The following is a 21984-nucleotide window of genomic DNA, read 5'->3' as shown; positions in this document are numbered from 1 at the left end:
CATGTCAAATGATCTAAGTGCCAAAGCCCACTGCAACTACATAGCAAAAAAGCTCTAAGAGTTGTAAACCTAATTTTGCAGCTTCTTTTCCAAAACACCACACTACTAACCAGAGCATATAAAACATTTGCTAGACCAATTCTAGAATACAGCTCACCTGTTTGGAACCCTCACCACATCTCTGACATCAATACAATTGAACGTGTCCAGAAATATTTTACAAGAAGAGTTCTCCATTCCTCTGAAAACAACAAAATACCTTATCCCACCAGACTTGAAATCCTAGGCTTAGAAAACTTGGAACTCCGTCGCCTTCGACAAGACCTAAGTTTAACTCACAGAATCATCTATTGTAATGTCCTTCCTGTCAAAGACTACTTCAGCTTTAATTGCAATAATACAAGGGCAACCAATAGATTTAAACTTAATGTAAACCGCTTTAATCTAGATTGCAGAAAATACGACTTCTGCAACAGAATCATCAGTGCTTGGAATACTTTACCTGACTCTGTGGTCTCTTCCCATAATCCTAACAGCTTTAACCAAAAACTTTCTACTATTGACCTCACCCCATTCCTAAGAGGACCATAAGGGGCGTGCATAAGCGCACAAACGTGCCTACCGTTCCTGTCCTATTGTTTTTCTTTTCTTCTTCCTATATATGTTTATATGTGTATATACTATATAATCTTTTTGTATGATGTTGTGACAAATAAAAAATAAATAAAAAAATAAATTATACCTGTAAATCGAGAATTATCTCTATTTTCTTTTACTCTCAATCCCTTGTTCCCAGTCTTTTCCTGAACAGTCCTGCCCTCCTTCTCATACACAGACTATGAAAGAAACTGGCATCCACAAATATTTGTAAATCATGTTTTTCCCAGTCACGGAAGCATATTTTCCAAAAGAAGAAAAAAAATCCTGCCAAAATCTATCCCAAAGGTGCTTTTTCAAGAGGCAACCGGACTTTCTGGTTTTTCTTTGAAGACTTCCCTTCCCCTCCATCCAGTCAGAGCTGAAGAAGCTTCTCGGATGAGAAGCGAAACGTTTTCAAAGAAAAACCAAGAAAAGTCCCGTTGCTTCTTGAAAAAGTGCCTTTGGGACAACTGTGACCTGGATGGCTGAGAATTTCCAGAGACATCCGGCCAAAACCTGTGTCCAGATTAGAAGGTGAGAAAATAGAAATGCGCCTTATTATGGAGAAAAATAAATTTCCCCTTTTTTTTTACATTTATTTATTTATTATTTTATTTTATTTCGTCAAGCATGTATTTTATGACAGATACAAGTGTAAACATAATTATAAATACATGTAAAGGATACGAATAAAAGAAAACATTAGGACAGGGACGGTAGGCACTCTGGTGCTCTTATGCACACCCCTTACAGACCTCTTAGGAATAGGGTGAGGTCAACAGTAGACAGTCTTAGGTTACAGTTTTGGGGATTTGGGAAGAAACCACAGGGTCAGGTAGTGCATTCCAGGCGTTGACCACTCTGTTACTGAAGTCGTATTTTCTGCAGTCTAGTTTGGATCGGTTTACCATGAGTTTGTATCTATTGTGTGCTTCTTGTATTGTTTTGGTTGAAGCTGAAGTAGTCATTGGCTGGTAGGACATTGACTTAGTTTGATGCAGTTTGTTGGCCTTGAAGCGAAAATATGAATCGCCTCACTCTTGTACTCTATTTGACTTCTTCTTGTACATGGTGCTGTGTGTACAAGACAATGGTGTACAAGACAACATCCAAACCAGAATCAAAACAACGGTGTTCACATGAAAGAAAGGGTTGTCTTCCTTCTCTAATAGCATAAATTGTCTCTTATTCTGACATTTATGGGGATTCTCAGTCGCAAAAGTGCTTTTTTTTTAAATTTGAATATATATCCCGCCCTTTTCCGAAGACTCAGGGCGGCTTACACTGTGTCAAGCAATAGTCTTCATCCATTTGTATATTATATACAAAGTCAACTTATTGCCCCCAACAATCTGGGTCCTCATTTGACCTACCTTATAAAGGATGGAAGGCTGAGTCAACCTTGGGCCTGGTGGGGCTTGAACCTGCAGTAATTGCAGGCAGCTGTGTTAATAACAGACAGACTTAGTCTGCTGAGCCAGTCCAATGCAATTGGACTTTCTTGGGTTTTTTCCCCTTTGGAAGCGTTTCTCTTCTCATCCAGAACTCAGAGCCGAAGAAGCTTCTTGAATGAGAAGCAAAACCTTTTCAAAGGAAAAAAAAATAACCAAGGAAATCCATCCAATTGCCATCTGGAAAAAGAGCATCCTTTGCGACTCTCGTTCCAATATTCTTTACAAATGAATATGCAGAAATGCAGAATCACAGAGTCCAAGGTTTATTTGGAGAAAAGCAAAAAAAAAACAAAAACCCTTGGAAAGAATTGGAAATGTTGCATGGTGCTCCCTGCTGTCGTGAGTTATTATATTATTCTGCTTACTTTGAAAGAGAAGATGGATGGATGGATGGATGGATGGATGGATGGATGGATGGATGGATGGATGGATCTCATCCATCATTCTTCTCCTATCTCAACCAGCCAAAGAAAGCTAACATGGTATAGATGATGCACTTTGACAGATGATGCTCCCTGCTTTCAACATTTTGACTTCTCAACCCTGGACTTGTGCAGCTGCTCAGTTGTATGCACAAATCATAACAGAAGGACACCCAAAAGCTAGGAAGCTGAGAACAGAAATAACTTACGGTCATGGCACGGTGGAGCCTCCATGATGTAATGAACACAGCACAATCTCAGTGTTAATATATAATAAATCCATCATAATTAGTAGGCTAACAGGTCAGGCTCTTATTTAAAGAAAGAAGAAGAAGAAACCTAAATTGTAAGATGAAGTGTTTGGGACAAAGAAATCTTTTTATATGCTTTCAGCTCCTCACACACCAACAAGAAACTGGAGCTTTTGATAGGGAAAGTCCGTGTGGACTTTTTGAGGCTGTTATTTGCAGGGATGCAATGTAAACATTCACAGCGCATTTAAAACTGTGGATTAATGTAAAATAATAGACCGGGCAAAACAATCCTTTATATAAACACATCATTTTATTGGAATGAAAACAAACCAAGCTCTGAAATCCACTTTTTTTTAAAAAGGGGATTCAAAGTATAATTTTTCATTCTCTGTTGAAACCAAAAGCTGAATTCTGCATGGAAGTGACTTGAATGCTGGTGGTATTTTTGAAAGCCAAAAATACAAATCCTAGTAGTAGTAATAACAGCAGGAAGAAGGAGAAGGAAAAGGAGAAGGAGAAGAAGAAGAGGAGGAGGAGGAGGAAGGAATAGTCAAGGAACACTGTGGGGAAAAAATGGGACTAAAATTAAATATAAAGGAGACCGAACTAAGGCAGCAGGGAGAAAAACCAGGCTTAGAATTGACAATGAAAATATCCGAAAGTTTCCACATTTTACAATTAACCATCCATAGTGAAGGAATGAGCAGTCAACACAGGTAGGCCTCAACCTACGACCATAATGGAGCCAAGCTTCCTGTTGCTAACTGAGACATTATAATGAGTTTTGCCTCTATTTTACGATCTTTCTTGCCACAGTTGTTTGTTTTGTTTTGTTTGTTTTTGTTTACATTTATACCCCGCCCTTCTTCATTGTTAAATGAACCACTGCGGTTATTAAGTGAGCAACACAATCTGGCTTCCCCATTGAGTCAGAAGGGGATCACATGACCCCAGGACACTGCAACCATCATACACATAAGTCAGTTGCCTCTGGATTTTGATTTGCGTACTTCATCCTGACCAGAAGCTGAAAGTCCAAACAACTTCCAACTCAGAAAGCTCCAACTGCCCAAGGAGCTGCTGATCCAGTTCTACCAAGGAATTATGGAGTCTGTCATCTGCACCTCTAGAACTGTCTGGTTTGGTTCTGCAACCCAACAAGACAGACACGGACTTCAGAAGATCATTAGAACTGCAGAAAAAACAATGGCTACCAACCTGCCTTCCATTGAGGACCTGTATACTGCACAAGTCAAAAGACGGCTGTGAAAATATTTACAGACCCCTCGCATCCTGGACATAAATTGTTTCAACTCCTACGCTCAAAACGAAGCTATAGAGCACTGCACACCAGAACAACTAGACAGCCTTCACCCTGCTAAACAAATAATTCCCTCAACAGTGTCAAACTATTTACTAAGTCTGCACTACTATTAATCTTCTCATTGTTCCCATCACCCATCTCCTCCCACTTATGACTGTAACTTTGTTGCCTGTATCCTTAAGATTTATATTGATATTGATTGTTTCCTGATAGCTTATTTGTACCCTATGACTATCATTAAGTGTTGTACCTTATGATTCTTGATGAAGGTATCTTTTCTTTTATGTACACTGAGAGCATATGCACCAAGACAAATTCCTTGTGTGTCCAACCACACTTGGCCAATAAAAAATTCATTCTTTCTTTCTTTCTTTCTTTCTTTCTTTCTTTCTTTCTTTCTTTCTATCTATCTATCTATCTATCTATCTATCTATCTATCTATCTATCTATCTATCTATCCAGAGATGGGTTTCAGCAGGTTCTGACCAGTTCTGGAGAACCAGTAGCGAAAATTTTGAGCAGTTCGGAGAACCGGTAAATACCACCTCTGAGTGGTCCCGCCCCCATCTATTCTCTACCTCCCAAGACCCAGCTGATTGGTAGAAAATGGGGATTTTAGCGTATCCTTCCCCTAGAGTGGGGAGGGAATGGAGATTTTACAGTGTCCTATCCCTGCCATGCCACGCCCACCAAGCCACACCCACAGAACCGGTAATAAATTTTGAAATCCACCACTGACTGTATCTATCTATCTGTCTTTCTGTCTGTCTGTCTGTCTGTCTGTCTATCTATCTATCTATCTATCTATCTTCAAGATGTCCTGAGGTTGACAAACGCTGAGCTACACTATCATCCCCACCCAAAGCACACCAGGCAAGACGTTTTCTGCATTTCAAACACAACTTTTGTGGGCCAACATCTGTTTCGACTGATTGGCATGTGTGTGCGGGGGGGGATCTGATCGTCCCATTCAGAAAGGGGTTTAGCTTAGAGGGCGATTTGATTTCTATCCCTAAATGAAAAGGACTCCGTTGCATGATGGACTCCATCCAAACACTGCTTGGATGTCAAGACCGGTTGAGAGTTTTGTTTTCCTTTCTTTTAAAGTAACGCTAATAATAAATATAATCACGCAGGCCTCGATGTAATGGCAGCCCCATAGCCTGAAAACATCTGCAAGGAATTGTGGATTAAACATCTCCATATGTCTTTCGGGGCCTAAATTTACCCTGGTAGGGGTTTCTGCTTTGCATTTGTCTACCACAGAATGGAACAGGCTGGCGAAACTGTATACATGTACGTAGATGTATGAATTTCATGCTTGTATCCGTGGAAAAAAAATATATCTTTTCATTTCCTTTAAATTGCCAACAGGTGTTATCACCTCTTTAACTTAACTCCCATATTAAAATTGAAAGAAAGGGAAACGGGGGGAAAAAAGAAAAAGAGAAAAGAAATGGGTTCAAAACAAAGAGATTTTTGTTGGCAAACAAAAAAAGTGTTAGCAAGTTGCGCTGTGAAACAAGTCAGAAAATCAAATAATCTCTAGTGAAGGAGAAAAAGAAATTGTTAGAGAAATGAAGAAAGGACAAGAAACACCAGCATGAATGGAAGCTTTATTCTAACATGAAGACAAACGAAAGACATTAATATTGCCAAGGGCTAGATTGAAAATGCTCCTTGCCTACTACAGGTAGTCCTCGACTTACAACTCTGGAACATCAGTTGCTAAGTGAGGCAGTTTTTAAATGAGTTGTCTGATTTTACACCCTCTTTTGCCGCAGTTGTTAAGTGAATCGCATGGTTGTTAAATGAATCACCTTGCTGTTAATTGCATCACATGGCTGTGTTAAGTGAATCACATGTTATTAAGTGAATCAAAAGGCCGTTAAGTGAATCACGTGGCTGTTAAGAGAACCTGGCTTTCCCCATTAAGTTTGCTTGTTGGAAGCCAGCTGGAAGTTGACAAATGGAGATTTAAATTTATTCATTATTTATTTTTATACTCTTTAACCTCCCATTTCCCTCAGAGAGGGGCTCTGGGATCACGTGACCCCAGGACACTGCAACTCACTGCATCAATAAAAGGCCAGTTGCCAGATCCAAATTCTGATCGTGTGACAGTAGAGATGCTGCTGGTCAGCCATAAGTAACCTCCCTGTTGAGTGCTGTCATAATTCAGAACCTGTCCTGACCCAGCTCCCCAAACATGACAAACCCTCTTAAACCCAATTAAATCAATTATTTATCTCTCACAGCAGGCTAAAAGGTCTATCCGTCCAGAAGATGAATAGTTGTCTGCCACATCTATTCATCTCCGCCCCCTGCCTTTTATCCCCAGAGCTAGGGTGGGGTTTCACTAGCGGCAGTGGCTCTTCCGTCCCAAGGACCGGCCCATAGATTTCCACTGCTCTCCTCTCCCCTCCCTTCCGTGCATCTGTGTGTCAGGCACTGGACCCAGCTGTTCCTCCTCTTCCTCATCAGCCACCTCCAGACCTGGGGGCTGTTGACTCTCCATCTGAAGGCTGATAGACGGCCCAGGCTCCGCCTCTGTCTCTCTCTCTCTCTCTCTCTCTCTCTGCCAGCTCCATCCCTTCTTCCCTCTCGGAGCTCTCAGGTTACTTTGATGCTGGCCCTGACTCCCACGCTGCCTCCACCTCCTCCTCTTATTCGGCTGCTGGAGGGGCCAGTGGCCAACAGGTCACAACAGAGCCAAAGCTAAACAAATGGTCGTTAAATCAAGGACAACCCATACATGAAAAACAGAAACGGTGCCGTAGGCAATTAATTAAATTTCCCCTTTTCAAAAATGGGGCAACACAGAAACCTAAAAAACTGATGGCAGGAAAAACCCAAGAGTTTGATCGAGTCTCCCCTTGGAGTTTTTCCCTTTAATTTATTTATTATTATTTTTTCATTCCATTACTACTTTTATTCTATATTTATTTTTTAAATTATTATTTTTTTAATCCGATGATGGGCATGTGTTTGATCGATTGACCCACTGTCTCTGCTGGAAGTTGGTTCCAAGCTTCCTCTATCCCAGGGGTCTCCAACCTTGGCAATTTTACAACTTGTGGACTTCAACTCCCAGAATTCCTCAGCCAGCACATGCATACGCTGGCTGAGGAATTCAGGGAGTTGAAGTCCACAAGTCGTAAAGCTGCCAAGGTTGGAGACCCCTGCTCTATACTCTTTCTGTGAAGCCATCCTTCCTAATTTTACTTTTGAACTTCCCTCTTGTCAGTTTGAGGTTTGGCCCCCGTGATCTTGATTTTCACTTTGTATTGAAAATGAATATTGAAAACATCCACGCTATGCCCCTATTTCCTTCTGCGTTGAGAGAACACCAGACCTGACACAAACTCTGTGAAACAATCTACGGAATCCCTTAAAAACACTCCTCCACCATTCGTGTATAGTTACGTCTCAGAAGGAAGACAAGCAGTTATTAAATTTATTTACACTTGTGGTAAAGGTTGGGAATCACCTCTTTACATATTTCTCTCATCTCTCTCGCTATTATTATTTCTTTTTATTCTTCTTCTCTCTATCTTTCATTCTCTTTTTTTCCCTGCACTTCTAATGATTTCTTTCCATTCTCTTCTATTTCTCTAATTTTAGTTTCTATTAATTTCCACTACTGTAATTAATAAAACAGAAGCCTTATGCAAAGAGAAGAACGCTACTAGAAAATGAAAGGATAAATGTTGAGGCCAATGACTTAAGAGACAGTACATTTTTAAAAAAAATCTTGCTTTTCAGCTTTTCTACATTCCTTGAAGAATTAAGAAACAAAAGTCCTGATTGCAATCTGGATTTGATTGTCGTCCGCTAACGTTTGGATTTATCAATTACTATCAATGCATGCACGTTTTAGAGTGCCAATTCGCCTTCAATAAGCCAAATGACCAGTGGTGTCTTTTTTAAAAAAAAAATGGCGACGACAAAAGAGCATTCAGTACTTGCCAAAGAAAAGGACTTAAGTGGATTATTTTAAACATGAGTTGTATATTTTTGTACGTGCTTTTTTTTAAAGGGAAGATAGGTAATTTTGCAGGATAACAGACTCTTGTCCTTAATCCAAAGAATGTTAATTCTGATTAAATAGGAGACGAGTCCCTCCACTATAATTAGCATCTCGAGGCTTGTGGTAAACCACAGAGACTATCAAACTCTCCACCATGAGAAGAAATTCTTTCTCTTTAGCCTAGTTAACGGTTTCGCTTGCAGCTCATGCTACCCTCCCCCTTAAAGCAGAGCAGCACCAGAATTTTGGGATTTAAAATCTAAAACCCTAACAGAAAGAATCTGAAGCCGAAGCAGGAGAATGAATGTGGCTTTGACCACAGAAAGCAAAAGGCCATCAGGTGCATTCAACATGAAACCTGAGTTGGAGAACTTACCGCAAAAAATCTCTCCAACTTCGATGGCCAAATAGATGTGGAGGGAAAAGAAAGACGGCCATGCTTTCTTGACTGATATGTTTTATAGGCTCCAAGAAAAGGGGGATAAAGAGGGATAAACAGAACCCTGTGTGGTGCAAGACAAAATCCACCTTCTCCTTCTTTGTCAACTCTGCATCTTGTGGTGGGACACAGAATGCCTTCTCCTTTTTAAAAAAAAAAAAAAAAAACTCTGATAGGGACACACAACACATTTAGGCTTCCTGCCAAGTTGGTAAATAATTCCAGCACCTACTGTTATTTTTTGATGATAAGGGGAGTCTGCGTGTCCTTGCAGCGGAGACTGAAACACACATTGAGTACCGATTGAGTAAAGAGCCACCAGACCGCAAAGGCTGGGGCGACCTCTCCTTATCACCCAAACCTTTCCGGAGCTGAGATCTGTGTCTCCATCCCATTTATTCCTATCCTTTGGCCCCCAGCCTTGGCTAATCTTATCTTGACACAACGGACAGCAGTAGAGAGAGGTAAAACACCCCCCATTGCCACAAACCTTGGGACAAACGAGTTTGTCTAGAGCCTGGTAGATTATTTACAGACTGGCTATTATATCACAGGCAAATCTCACCCTGCATGGAACATGCTGAACTCTCTCCCTCTCGTTCTACTCACCGATCACAATGAGGGTATAGTTCACGTTCATGCTGCCAAAGCCATTGGTGGCTTTGCAGATATAGGTCCCTGCATCCTCGCTTTCCACTTCCTTGATCTTCAGGCCTTGTTGGAGGACGCGGAACCTCGTCCAGCCGCTGTGGATGGTCCGCCCGTCTTTTGTCCACATAGTGAGAGGCGGCGGATCGCCTTCGACCGGACACAGAAGCTTGATGGTTCTTCCTAACCTTGCAGATTGCCGATGGATTACTTTGTCGGCAATTCTGGGTGGGCCTGGAGAAGAAAGAATGAAATCAATATGTTATTTGACGATGGGCTTCTGGAAGTAGGAGATACAATAATGAGATTTTTGCACAGATTACAGAAAGGTGGAAATCAGTCATTTCTGGTCAGGGACTTTGAAGTTCTGCTTCTGAATTTCTATAGAGGTTCTCCATCATCCGAGGTCATGTTGTCCCAAAGGAGCTGCCACATTGGTGGCTCAGACTGCTAAGACAGTCTGTTATTAACAGCAGCTGCCTGCAATTACTGCAGGTTCAAGTCCCACCAGGCCCAAGGTTGACTCAGCCTTCCATCCTTTATAAGGTAGGTAAAATGAGGACCCAGATTGTTGGGGGCAATAAGTTGACTTTGTATATAATATACAAATGGATGAAGACTATTGCTTGACATAGTGTAAGCCGCCCTGAGTCTTCGGAGAAGGGTGGGATATAAATGCAAATAATAATAAAAAATAATAATAAATAAAATAAAATAAAATGGATTCAAATCTCATATGGCCGCTTAGAAGCCCCAACATTGGAAGAAACGAGGCGCCTATATGGCCACATGCTACCAATTGTCTGAAACAAAAGTTGGAAATTAGGAATGTTAAAGGTAAAGGTTCCCCTCGCACATATGTGTTAGTCATTCCCAACTCTAGGGGGCGGTACTGATCTCCCTTTCAAAGCCAAAGAGCCAGCGCTGTCCGAAGACGTCTCCGTGGTCATGTGGCCGGCATGACTCAACACCAAAGGCGCACAGAATGTGTTACCTTCCCACCAAAGGTGGTCCCTATTTTTCTACTTGCATTTTTTACCTGCTTTCAAACTGCTAAGTTGGCAGAAGCTGGGACAAGAAACGGGAGCTCACCCCATTACACGGCACTCGGGATTCGAACCACTGAACTGCCAACCTTTTGATCGACAAGCTCAGCATCTTAGCCACTGAGCCACCACATCCCTCTTATAGGAATGTTAACCAGCAGCAAAACAACATATTTCTCTTCACTGTTTGCCTGTATCCTTGTTCATAGCATCCAGACGGGGTTGATGAACAAAGAAAGAAACGATTATGAAAGTATGTCAGAATGACTGTTATCACAAGGAAGGCGTTGATGTTTATTTTGGTTAAAAGGAGGCTGATCAAATATGAACTGGCAGTTCACATCTTTCTAATAGAAAATAAACCATCTTGTCTTTAAGAGTCAGTAACTGATAATTCCATGATCGCTAGACGAGAAACTCCTATACTTGCAATTTTGTCTTCACACCATCCCTTTGGATCTTCTAGTCCAACCCTCTTTTCAAGCAGGAGATCCTATACCATTTTGTCCAATCGCTTCTTAAAAACCTCCAGTGATGGAGCACCCAGCCACAACTTCTGGTGGCAAGGAGTTCCACTGGTTGATTGTCCTCACTGTTAGGTAGTTTCTCCTTAATTCCAGGTTGCTTCTCTCCTTGATTAGTTTCCATCCGTTGCTTCTTCTCCTGCCTTCAGGTGCTTTGAGGAATAGGTTGACTCCCCTCTTCTTCATGGTAGCCCCTCAAATATTGGAAGACTGTTATCATGTCACCCCCAGGTTTTCTTTTCATTAAACTAACCAATTCTTGCAACTCTCCTTCGTTTGTTTTAGCCGTCAGTCCCCTATTCCTCTTGGTTGCTGTTCTCTGTAGGCACATGGCAGCATCTGCAAGATGCCCTCTTCAAAGTGACAGTTAACAATTTCTCCTTCTCTACTCCCTGCCTTTTCTCCTCCCTGCCTTTCACTCTCCAAGGCTCACAATCAAATATGAAACCCAATAGCACTCTTAATTGTGCCTCCCTTCTTAATTCCCACTGGTTCACCCTGGTTTACAGTGATTGTAAATGATTTTAAACACCCGTAATTTGGAGAGCCACCTGAAGCCCACGTCAGGAATTTGAGGTTTTGTTTACAATGCTGCCATTACTGTGTTCCAAGGGGCACAAATATTTCACTTCTATCTTAATGGACATTGATAAGGCTCCTATAACAAAATTCCCTGCTTGTTTTGTCCAGGGAAAAGTTACCCAGTAGAAGGGTAAGCAACTTGGAATCTTTTATAAATTTGACAGAACATAACAAGCAAAGATTTAAGATAATTAAATTTGTTTCAATGCCTCGGCTTAAAGAGAAGCAGACAAATGGACTGATTTATTTCCCTTAGTTGGGACTACAACTGGAATACTTGCATAGTCCGGTTATTTAAAAAGAGGGGGGGAAGTCCACCTGTTACAAGGAACAGCTGATCCTTCTTGAATTTAGTTTCTGCTCCTCTGCCACAGATGGGGGAATTTAGCTGCTTTCTATGTTGAAATATTAAAAGCGTACAAATAACTTTCTCACCCACTAGATGTACGTAGCCACTTCATTCGGGACACAATTCTTTAAAAATGCATTTTAAAAAAGACAAAAAACTTGACATGAGGAGAATTCTGAAATCAAATGAGAATGGAGATCAGTCAATACCAGAAAGAAATTTCCCAGCTGTCAGGATCAACTCATTAAAACATATAGTATTTCAAAGGAACATCTCTTTTAATTATTATTGGATTGAATTTCCTCAGCTACACTTCAGACAAAGAACGGTTGCTGGAATTGGGTATGTCTAGTTTAATGAAAAGAAGGACTGGGGTGACATGATAGCAGTCTTCCGATATTTGAGGGGTTGCCCCAAAGAAGAGGCAGTCAAGCAATTCTCCAAAGCACCTGAGGGTAGAACAAGAAGCATTAGATGAAAACTAACCAAGGAGAGAAGCAATCTAGAACTAGGGAGAAATTTCTTGACAATCAACCACTGGAATGGCTTGTCTTCAGAAGTTGTGGGTACTCCCATCATTGGAGGCTTTTAAGACGACATTGGACAGCCATTTGTCTGGAATATTACAGGTTCTCTTGCTTAAACAGTGGGGTGGACTAGAAGATCTCCAAGGTCCCTTCTAGCCCTACGATTCTGTGTTCTACCAATCCTTCCATCTCCCAATACTCACAAACTACTTAAACGCAACTACGGTTTTCTCCACCTTGCCTTCTCTATCGGCAAAGCCTTCTTATGCCGAAATGCGTTGAATTGTCATATCTAATTGTAGACATCTGCAGGTTATCACAAAGTTGAAGAAATTGCAGGCACATGGTGACATCATGGACCCAGGCTTGTCTCAACATCAGACACTGGTACGGAAATCCTGGGATCTGCATTGTAACGTTCCCTGTAGCTACATACGTGCCTGAGTATGAATCTACCGTTCGCAAAGAGATAAAACAAGGCTCAATCTCTCTCCAACCAAGTTGATAACAAGTACATAGACAAAGAACATCAACTATTGTGTTTCCCCGCAAATAAGACCTCCCCGGATAATAAGCCCAATCGGGCGTCTGAGCGCATGTGCTAAAATAAGCCCCCCCCCCAAAAAAATAAGCCCTCCCTGAAAATATTTAACCGCATGCGCAGCCAGTCTCCGCCATTTCCTCTGGTTAGGGTTAGAGAGACAGAGCTGGAAATCAGACAAGAGGATCCCCGTCTTGTTCCATGCGCCCCAAAATAATAAGACCTCCCTGAAAATAAGGCCAAGCGCTTATTTCAGGGTTCAAAAAATATAAGATAGGGTCTTATTTTCGGAGAAACACGGTATTGCTCTTTCTTCCTCACTCAATGCTCTTCATTAGCCAAATGACCTTCCCTTGTATTACCAGCGCTCATTAGTAACAAACTTCCCATTCCCACTCCATACATAATTAAAATAAATTCCATAGTCTTCCCCCATTTTCACAAATCTAAGTGTAAAAAAACATGTCAACAAATGCCCTGATGTTCTCCAAGGTTTCCTGGTTACCGCAAGGTCAGATCTCAATGGCTTTCTGAGCATCCTTGACTTATGACAATAGCATGGCACCAGGCCAGAGACTCTGAGACCAGGAGCTATTTCCAGGACCAAAGACCTTGCCTGCATGTTGCTATATCAGGCAGAAGGAGAAAAACTCTAAGGAAGGAAGACAAGAGGTTGAGCCTCTGTGGAATTTTAAGGGAGAAATTATGGACTTACGACCATTGCTCATCAGAGCCGGAGAACCACAGCACATAGGTTTCCTGACAAAACATTGGGAAAAATGATTCCAAGGAAAAGTCAGTAGGTAGTTTGGTAGGTAGGTGGGTGGGTGGACGGGTGAGAAGGAAGGAAGGAAGGAAGGAAGGAAGGAAGGAAGGAAGGAAGGAAGGAAGGAAGGAAGGAAGGAAGGAAGGAAGGAAGGGACATTTTCCATCTATCTAAGTGGAAGTTTCAGCAAGTGTTAGACAATTAAGACCGTAATAATGGGTCCATTGGTTACATTCATTGCACAGAAGAGAGATTTTAAGATGCTTAATTTGCAAATTTAAGAGATCATCCAGAGAGCTTCAGTGGAGCACATCAGGCGCATATAAAGTCCTTTGTGCTGAAATGAGTCCCTGACCTTCTGTTTCCAGACTACAGCATCCATCACACAGATGCCTTGTGCCTATTCATGATGGATGGCTTGCAAAAGGCCTTCACCCTCTTCTACAATAGCTCACAACTCTCACAAAATACCCCCCGTTATCCTTCTCTTAATTTCCTTCAAAAGAAAACTTCTGGATATGCCTTTGGAGTCTTTTCACATCTAAAATTGTAGCAGAAACCAGAAATAAATTCTAGGAACACAGAATATTGGAGGCCTTCTAGTCCAACTCCTGCTCAAGCCTTTATCCGTGATGGCGAACCTATGCCACACGTGCTGGAAGTGGCATGCAGAGCCATTTCTCTGGGCATGTGAGCCATTGCCCATTGCTATTCCGGGTTCCAGCACAGTAGCCAGCTGGTCTTCACATGTACGGGAGCACAGGAAACTGGAAGAGCAGGCGCCTGGCGCGCAGGCACATGCCGGGAAGATAGTCTTCCTGTTTCTGGTGCACGCATTTGCACCGGCCAGCTGGTCTTTGCATATGCACGCATGCCAGAAACTGGAACACCAGGTGCCCAGTGCGCATCCATGGGCCAGAAACCAGAAGTTCATTTTCCTGGCGTGCGCATGCGCAACGGGTGGCTGCTCTTCCAGTTTCCAGCTCACGTGCACCCCCATCTTGGCATTCGGTACCAAAAAGGTTCTCCAACACTGCCCTATATCATCCCGGACAGATGGTTGTCCAGTCTCTTCGTAAAAGTCTCCAGTGATGGAGACTTCTAGAAGGAAGTTCTCTAGATTAATTGTTCTCATGTCAGGAAATTTGTCATTAGTTCTAGATGTCTATGGAGATTCTCCATCATCCAGGTTATGGTTGTTCCAAAGGTGCTTTTTCAGGAGGCAACTGGACTTCCTTGGTTTTTCTTTGAAGACGTTTCACTTCTCATCCAAGAAGCTTCTACAGCTCTGATTGGATGGTGAGGAAGGGATGGATTGATATTCCTTGCAGACAGCTGGCATCTTTTTAGCAATGAGTCATATCAGTCCTTCCCCTCCCCACCATCCAGTCAGAGCTGAAGAAGCTTCTTGGATGAGAAGTGAAATGTCTTCAAAGAAAACTCAGAAAGTCCAGGTGCCTCTTTGGGGCCCTTAGTTCTAAGGTTGCTTCTCTCCTTGGTTCGTTTCCATCCGTTGTTTCTTACCTTGACTTCTGCTGCTTTGGAAAATAAAATGGATTATTCTCAAGTTTGTGGTTCAATCCCAGAACAAGGTGAAGGAACAAGGGGGAAAAAACACTCTGAAACTTTCTTTTGATGAGTCCGAACACGAGACGGTCCGAAGAGGATTTCCCAGGACCTTTGAAAAGGGCTACTTCCTGGAAAGCTACTTCCTTCATCCTTCGCAACCAAAGGAGACTACTTTATAGGGGTGTATTTTTGAAACCATTGCCACTTCGGTTTAAACAGCCGGTGCAACCCAAATCAGCACTACTGGACATTTTCTTGTTGTTGTTCCAGAAGAAGAAAAACTCTTTTAAATCTATTTTATCGGCTGGAGCCTCTGCCCCCTTTCTCCTTTCAGAAAATCCGCAACGCCTCACACATCCTCTGAACTGAATTGCAGAGTTCAGGCAACCCGGCCGTCCAGCTTGTGCCAGGATATAAAACGCAATTTACGATACTGCAGGAAATGTCTCTTCAGATCTAGGAGGCTTGGCGGGGACTCGAACGGAGGGACACAGTTTAGTAACACTCTGAAATTGAAGGTTAAGTACTTTACCGCCCCACACATTCCAGAAATGCACGGAGAACTTGTTTTATTGTTCTGGGGAGGCAGGCAGGAGGGCCCGATCAACAATTGTTTCGATTCAGCCTTGTTATTTTTACTGCAAAAGAGCTATTATCTTCACACGGGACCCCTCGCACAATTACTGAACCACATCCTAGGAGACCATTTAGCCCTGATTGAGTTCCAAGTGCTTTTTACACAAACATCTCAGCCTGACAAGAAGGGCGGAAATTCCAAAGAGAGAGAGATACCTTTCCTGAAATGACCCCACCCCCACCCCTTAAAAAAAGGAGGTAAATTAATCTAGGACTATTATTATAATGACAATAATACGCTGGGCTAAACTATTTCTTTTATACTAAATGTGTGTGGGTTTTTTTTTCCCCCTCTTCCTTTTGGTAAGACCCTGCGTGCGTGCAGAAGTTTGCAAAAGAGAGTGCTGGAAACTTTGGAAAGATTTAAGATGAACTGTTCCAGAGTTCACAACAGAGAGCCGTTTAACTCTTCGTTAAAGCAGGCCAGATAGTAGAAAGGTGCTTGGTTCATGTGATGCTCGAAGCATGGAAATACCGAATTTAATTAATTAATTAATTAATTAATTTTTATTTGTCACAACAATATATGTAGGCATCATACAAAAAGATTATATAGTATATAAACATATATATGAGTAAATATTAGGAGGTATAAGCATATATATATATATATATAGGAAGAAGAAAAGAAAAACAATAGGACAGGAACGGTAGGCACGTTTGTGCGCTTATGCACGCCCCTTATGGTCCTCTTAGGAATGGGGTGAGGTCAATAGTAGAAAGTTTTTGGTTAAACCTTTTGGGATTATGGGAAGAGGGCACAGAGTCAGGTAAAGTATTCCAAGCACTGATGATTCTGTTGCAGAAGTCATATTTTCTGCAATCTAGATCAAAGCGGTTGACATTAAGTTTAAATCTATTGGTTGCTCTTGTATTATTGCAATTAAAGCTGAAGTAGTCTTTAACAAGAAGGACATTACAATAGATGATTCTATGAGTTAAACTTAGATCTTGAATAATTACAATAATTGTAATTATTCAACAGCTAAATCAAAACAACTTTCACTGCCGTAAAGCATGTGTTCTGCATTGAGCTAGGTTTCCACCAATGCATGGTTTGATTAAATTTTAATTCACCATCAGGGGCTAGATAAAATGCTCTATGAGCTTAAGCACATAAGGAGCCAACGAACTCCTGAATTGGTTGGGTTGCATTCAGAAGGCTTGCAAACCAACCACAATCCTCTGAATTCCCTTTTCATTCTTAACAGAATAATAAGAGTCACCGAATAACAGAACAACTGAACAACGGAGTTGGAAGGGGCCTTGGAGGTCTTCTAGTCCAACCCCTTGCTCCAGCGGGAAACCCTTCAGACAAAATGATTGTCCAATCTATTCTTGCTTTGATTACTTTTGCTTGATTCCCTTAGGAGCAGGGATGGCTAAAGTTGAAGTCCACCTATATTAAAAGTCGTCAACGCTGGGAAACACTGAACTACGCTCACTTCTGCCTCATCCTTTGGGGAAGGTCTGGATCCCACCACCGAAGTCTTGCTGCCACTGCAGTCATTCAAGAGAGCCAGCCGGGGAGACTGAGGCAGCTGCTGCTTCTCGCATGACCAATCCCGCGCAGTCAGCCAGCCGGCGAGCGGAAGTGGCTGTTCCTTTGTCTGGTGTCCACAAAGCGGTTAGAAGGCCAGTTTCAATTCATTCTTAGATTTCCAGATGGAGTTTTTTGGGGTTGTTGTTTTTTTTTAAGAGCTCTTTGTTGCAAACTTCCCTTCGTGCCTCCTTCGAAAAAAGGAGCTCCAGGGACCTCACATTGCTAGACTGTGAGGTAAGCGAGCTCCGTTAAGCGGGATTCCAGTTTGCCGGTGTTTCCCCATTCATCAGGTAGGCATGTCCTGCAGTGGGTCTTTGCCAGTGCAGTCACATCGTGGAGTTACGTTTGGGACCGGTAGGTGCAGAATTCAAGGAAACTTGTGCCGTTTCTCAGACACCACTGAGATCCGGTGGGTCTTCCGGTTCCAGGGTTTCCCCCACTTGTTATATTCGTCACTTGTCACACCAGAGTGCTCTCAGTAGGCTGCTAAGCCCACTCCCTCCCTCCCTCCTTCTTCTCCCTGTCTCTGTCTCTGTCTCTCTCTCTGTTTGTGTCTCTCTCTGTCTCTCTCTCTCTCTCTGTTTCTCTGTGTGTGTGTGTGTTTTTTCTCTCTGTTTCTCTCTCTCCGTTTCTCTCTCTGTGTGTCTCTGACTCTCTCTCTGTTTTTCTCTCTCTGTCTCCCTCTCTCTGTCTCTGTCTCTCTCTGTTCCCTCTCTCTCTCTCTCTCTCTCTCTCTCTCTCTCTTTGTGTGTCTCTCTTACAATAGCTAGAAAGCAGAGGACACATCATGGTTTCTTGAAGGCTAATAACAACCCTTCTGAATTGGGGTTGTTGTGGAAAAGGCCAGAGAACATCTCCCCTTCCGTGACCTTGTCCGAGTTTGCAAGCAGAGCAAAGAAATCAGCAAACAGAGAAATATGTTCTATTGTGTTCCAGGGCTCTTTGCGTAAGAGGTGGAAGAAGCCTTCAGCAGGTCGTTATGATCTGGTTCCTGTTTATTTGCTGCAGATCTTGTTACTGCACAGGAATTTGAAGCACATTAACAACAGGCAAAAACTAATTGGAATCACATCCCCGCTCGTGTACCTAATCGGTTAGTTTCTGCGATACCCTAAATGGGGATGTTGCAAAGCATTTAAACATCATTATTTCCTCTGACTTTAACAAGCTTGAACTGGAAAGCCAGGCCAAACAGGGGGGCTTCTAAGTCTGGTTTGTTTGGATGGAAACAAGTCGGAGATCTGGTTTTGGATTTCCATGAAACAAAACAGAAGGAGCTGGGAGTTGAAGTCTACATATCTTAAAACTGCCAATCGGTCTAGTTACAGGTCTAATAATCCCACCCCCCACCCCCCAAGCAAGCAGGTATGTGCAAGAGGAAGCTTCCACAGCTTTACCCACTGCCCATCTCTTCTTCAGTCTTCCTGGACAACCTTCAGAAAGACCATAGCAAGAACCTGAATAAGCTGCCTTCAGGGTCATTCTGCCGACTCCCTCACACTTTTCACTTAAATGTGGAGAATTGGACTACTACCGACACTAATCCTGCCACCCGACTACTCAAAGGGTCCCTGAGAGAGCTTGATTTACAAATGACAGATACCTCCCTTGTGGTTGCTCAACCCTACCGCAGTTTCCACCTAGGAAGAAGAGTGGACAAAGCTAGGGCCCAGAACAATCCACTCAGACCCTAATCCAAAGCTTGTTTTGTAGAGGAGGGGTCTCCAACCTTGAAGCTTTAAGACTTGGGGACTTCAATTCCCAGAATTCCCCAACCAGTCACAAGTCTTAAAGTTGCCAAAGTTGGAGGCCACAAGGTTGTAGAGTTTTCTCCGGAGCATGAGACAGGTGGCTACTCAATGGTAACAATCTCACCCTTGTACCACTTTAGGATGGTCCCATGACTTCCTACAGCCAAAATATTTGGCTGCCTTGTTCCAACTCCCATCGTTCCCAAAGAGCAAAGAGGCAACTAGGTAGCACCTAGCAGCCATATATATATATGGATTCCAAACAAATAAGATTACCAAGCTAATCCAAAAAGAACCCCCCACTAAAATCCAAGACAGAGAACAAGAAAACGGCACAGCCCTCCTCCCATATATAAAAGGCACCACAGACAGAATCAGCAAGATCCTCCACAAAAACAAACAGAAAAATATCCACCATCCTAAGAAACCCCAAAGACAAAATTGAGTTAGAAAATCAAGGAGTATATGAAATCCCATGCAACGCCTGCCCCACCACATACATTGGACAAACCAACAGAAGAATAAGTGCACGCATTGAAGAACACAAGAACTCATTCAAAAAAGAGGAACCAACTTCTTCCCTGGTCCAACATTTTAAAGTCACAGGACATGATATTGAATTTAAAAAGACCAGAACTATCGCCAAAACTGAACACTTTAACAACAGAATAATCAGAGAAGCCATTGAGATAGAAAAACGCCCACACAGCATGAACAAACGAGATGACACCTCCCGCCTACCAGCCATTTGGAAACCCGCCTTATTGACAAACGAGTCCCTAACACGAGGAATGACACCAGACCCACACTCAAGGTCCACACAGGATGTCACCACCGCATCCACCCAGAAAGCAGACCCAAACCCACACTGATCATGAAGCACGACCAAGGACCAGAAGCCAGACCGCAGCTGCAACATTAGCCATTTCAAACCCCTCCAATCCATTCATGCAGCAGACTGACACCCACTATGAAGATGTAGCACGACCACAAAGCCAAACAACAGCTATGCAGCTCACCAGCTCAAATCCCCTGCAGCACAGACTAGACTGAGCACAACCAAGCCCCCACCAACACAGGACACACCCCAGCCAATCAGAGCACAGAAAACCCCATCCAATCAGAGCACAGCCAAGCTCCCACCCAATCAGTTCAAACCCCACTAGCAGTTAAAAGGAAGAAACAGCTGCGATCACACATTGCTCCCAGAAGCACGAAGCTGAAGCCTGAAGATGACGAATGAGACTTCACGAAACGTCGCCAAGACACTTCCAATCTTACACGGAGAAAACCCAACAACCAAAGACCTATATACAAACACCGTGAAAACCTCAGAAAACATATATATATATATATATATATATATATATATATATATATATATATATATATATATATATATATATATATATATATATATATATATATATATATATATATATATATTGTTCTCCCATTAACCAGATATTAGGAGGGCTACTAACCCCATAGGAAGATGCAATATAGTAGCAAGAACATCAAATCTTTGCAGAAGAGTAGCAAAGACTCAGAAATCTGGGTAGAACCGCCTACTCCAAATACTTCCCAAAATGTTCAAAACTACACTTTGCATGAACTGGAAAATTAGTTTGTTGAAGAGTTTCAAGATGGTTGCACTGAGAATGGAACCAAATGTGAACTTGTCCCAAAAGCTCTGACTCGATGATGGGGAAGGGAAGGATTTATAAAGAGCTGAAGAAGCTTCTTGGGTAAGAAGCAAAACGTCTTCAAAGGAAAAAACCAAGAAAGTCCAGTTGCCTATTGAAAAAAAAAAGCACCTTGGGACAACCATATATCCTGGATGGCTGAGAAGCTCCATAAACAAATGTGAAGTCGTTTAAATGTTCTGCATTTCTTTGAAACATGATGTCAGAATTATTTTGAAAGCATTTCTAAATAAATCTCTTCTTTATCTAGGTTGTGTAATCTAGCAGACAGTTAGGATTCACCTACAAATTAATCTCTTTTGTCGATATTGTTGCTGGCAAAGTGGCCCTGGGCTAAGGCCAAATGAAACCTCCAAGGAGTAGTTTCTGTTTGATATAATGAGAACATGAGGGGGAGAGAGAGAGAGAGAGAGAGAGAGAAAGCAGAAATGAAAAAGAAAGAGAGAACTAAGTGCTACAGAGATCCAATTAAGCTCTAAGTAACATCTGGATACATTCTGCTTGTAATTCCGCATCAGGAATCAGGCTGCCATTCCTGATCTTCTTCTCACTTCCATCACTCTCTTATTTGAGAATCTCACTTTATGTAACCTGGCATTTTGAAAAAGAAGACGAATTATCTGGCCACCTATTTTTTCCAAGGTCATCTCTGGTCTCCTCCACACCCCACAGACACAAGACACGTCCTTCGTTTCAGTAACAATCCACTTATTTGAACTCTGGGGAGTTCAACCCATTTTGTACTCCTTGCTTCTTCAAAAGCCAACCTTCCTTATATAAAAATCGAATAAATAAATAAATAAATAAATAAATAAATAAATAAATAAATAAATAAATAAATAAATAAATAAATAAGCAGCCATAAAACAATGAAGCAGGAATTTTTGAGAAAAGACCTGCCTCCAACCACCTAGTGGTCCACTGAGCCTGGCCTTTAAGTGTATTTATTTTTATTTATTTTAATCTTTGTTGGATGATGGCCATCCAACGTAATCCCAAGCATGCTTAAACTCAGTTCCTGATGATTGACCCCACTACCTCCGCTGGAAGTTGGTTCCAAGCTTTCTCTACTCTTTCTGTGACTTTTGAACTTCCTTCCTGTCGGTTGGAAGTTGCCAAATATTGTCTTCTAGAACCTTTTCAACACCCTTAATATATTTAAAAGTGTCCATCATGTCCTCCCTTCCCTACTGTCCTCTGGGTTGTGCAGATTCCATTCCTCCAAACTCCATTT

General features: G+C 42.1%; 1 protein-coding gene across 3 annotated transcripts in view; it reads right to left on the bottom strand.

The window, feature by feature from the left end:
- FGFRL1 (fibroblast growth factor receptor like 1) overlaps positions 1–21984 on the bottom strand; it is a 179970-nt gene that overhangs the window by 93292 nt on the left and 64694 nt on the right. For all 3 annotated transcript variants that reach the window (XM_058184484.1, XM_058184482.1, XM_058184483.1), the window contains one exon: positions 9172–9444. In XM_058184484.1, coding sequence (XP_058040467.1) covers positions 9172–9444 — 273 coding nt within the window. The remainder of the gene's footprint in view (positions 1–9171; positions 9445–21984) is intronic.

Source organism: Ahaetulla prasina, chromosome 5 (genome assembly GCF_028640845.1).
Source record: "Ahaetulla prasina isolate Xishuangbanna chromosome 5, ASM2864084v1, whole genome shotgun sequence".
In the NCBI taxonomy this organism is placed as follows: Eukaryota; Metazoa; Chordata; class Lepidosauria; order Squamata; family Colubridae; genus Ahaetulla; species Ahaetulla prasina.
Note: the sequence above shows the minus strand (reverse complement) of the source record. Positions and strands in the feature narration are given on the sequence as shown.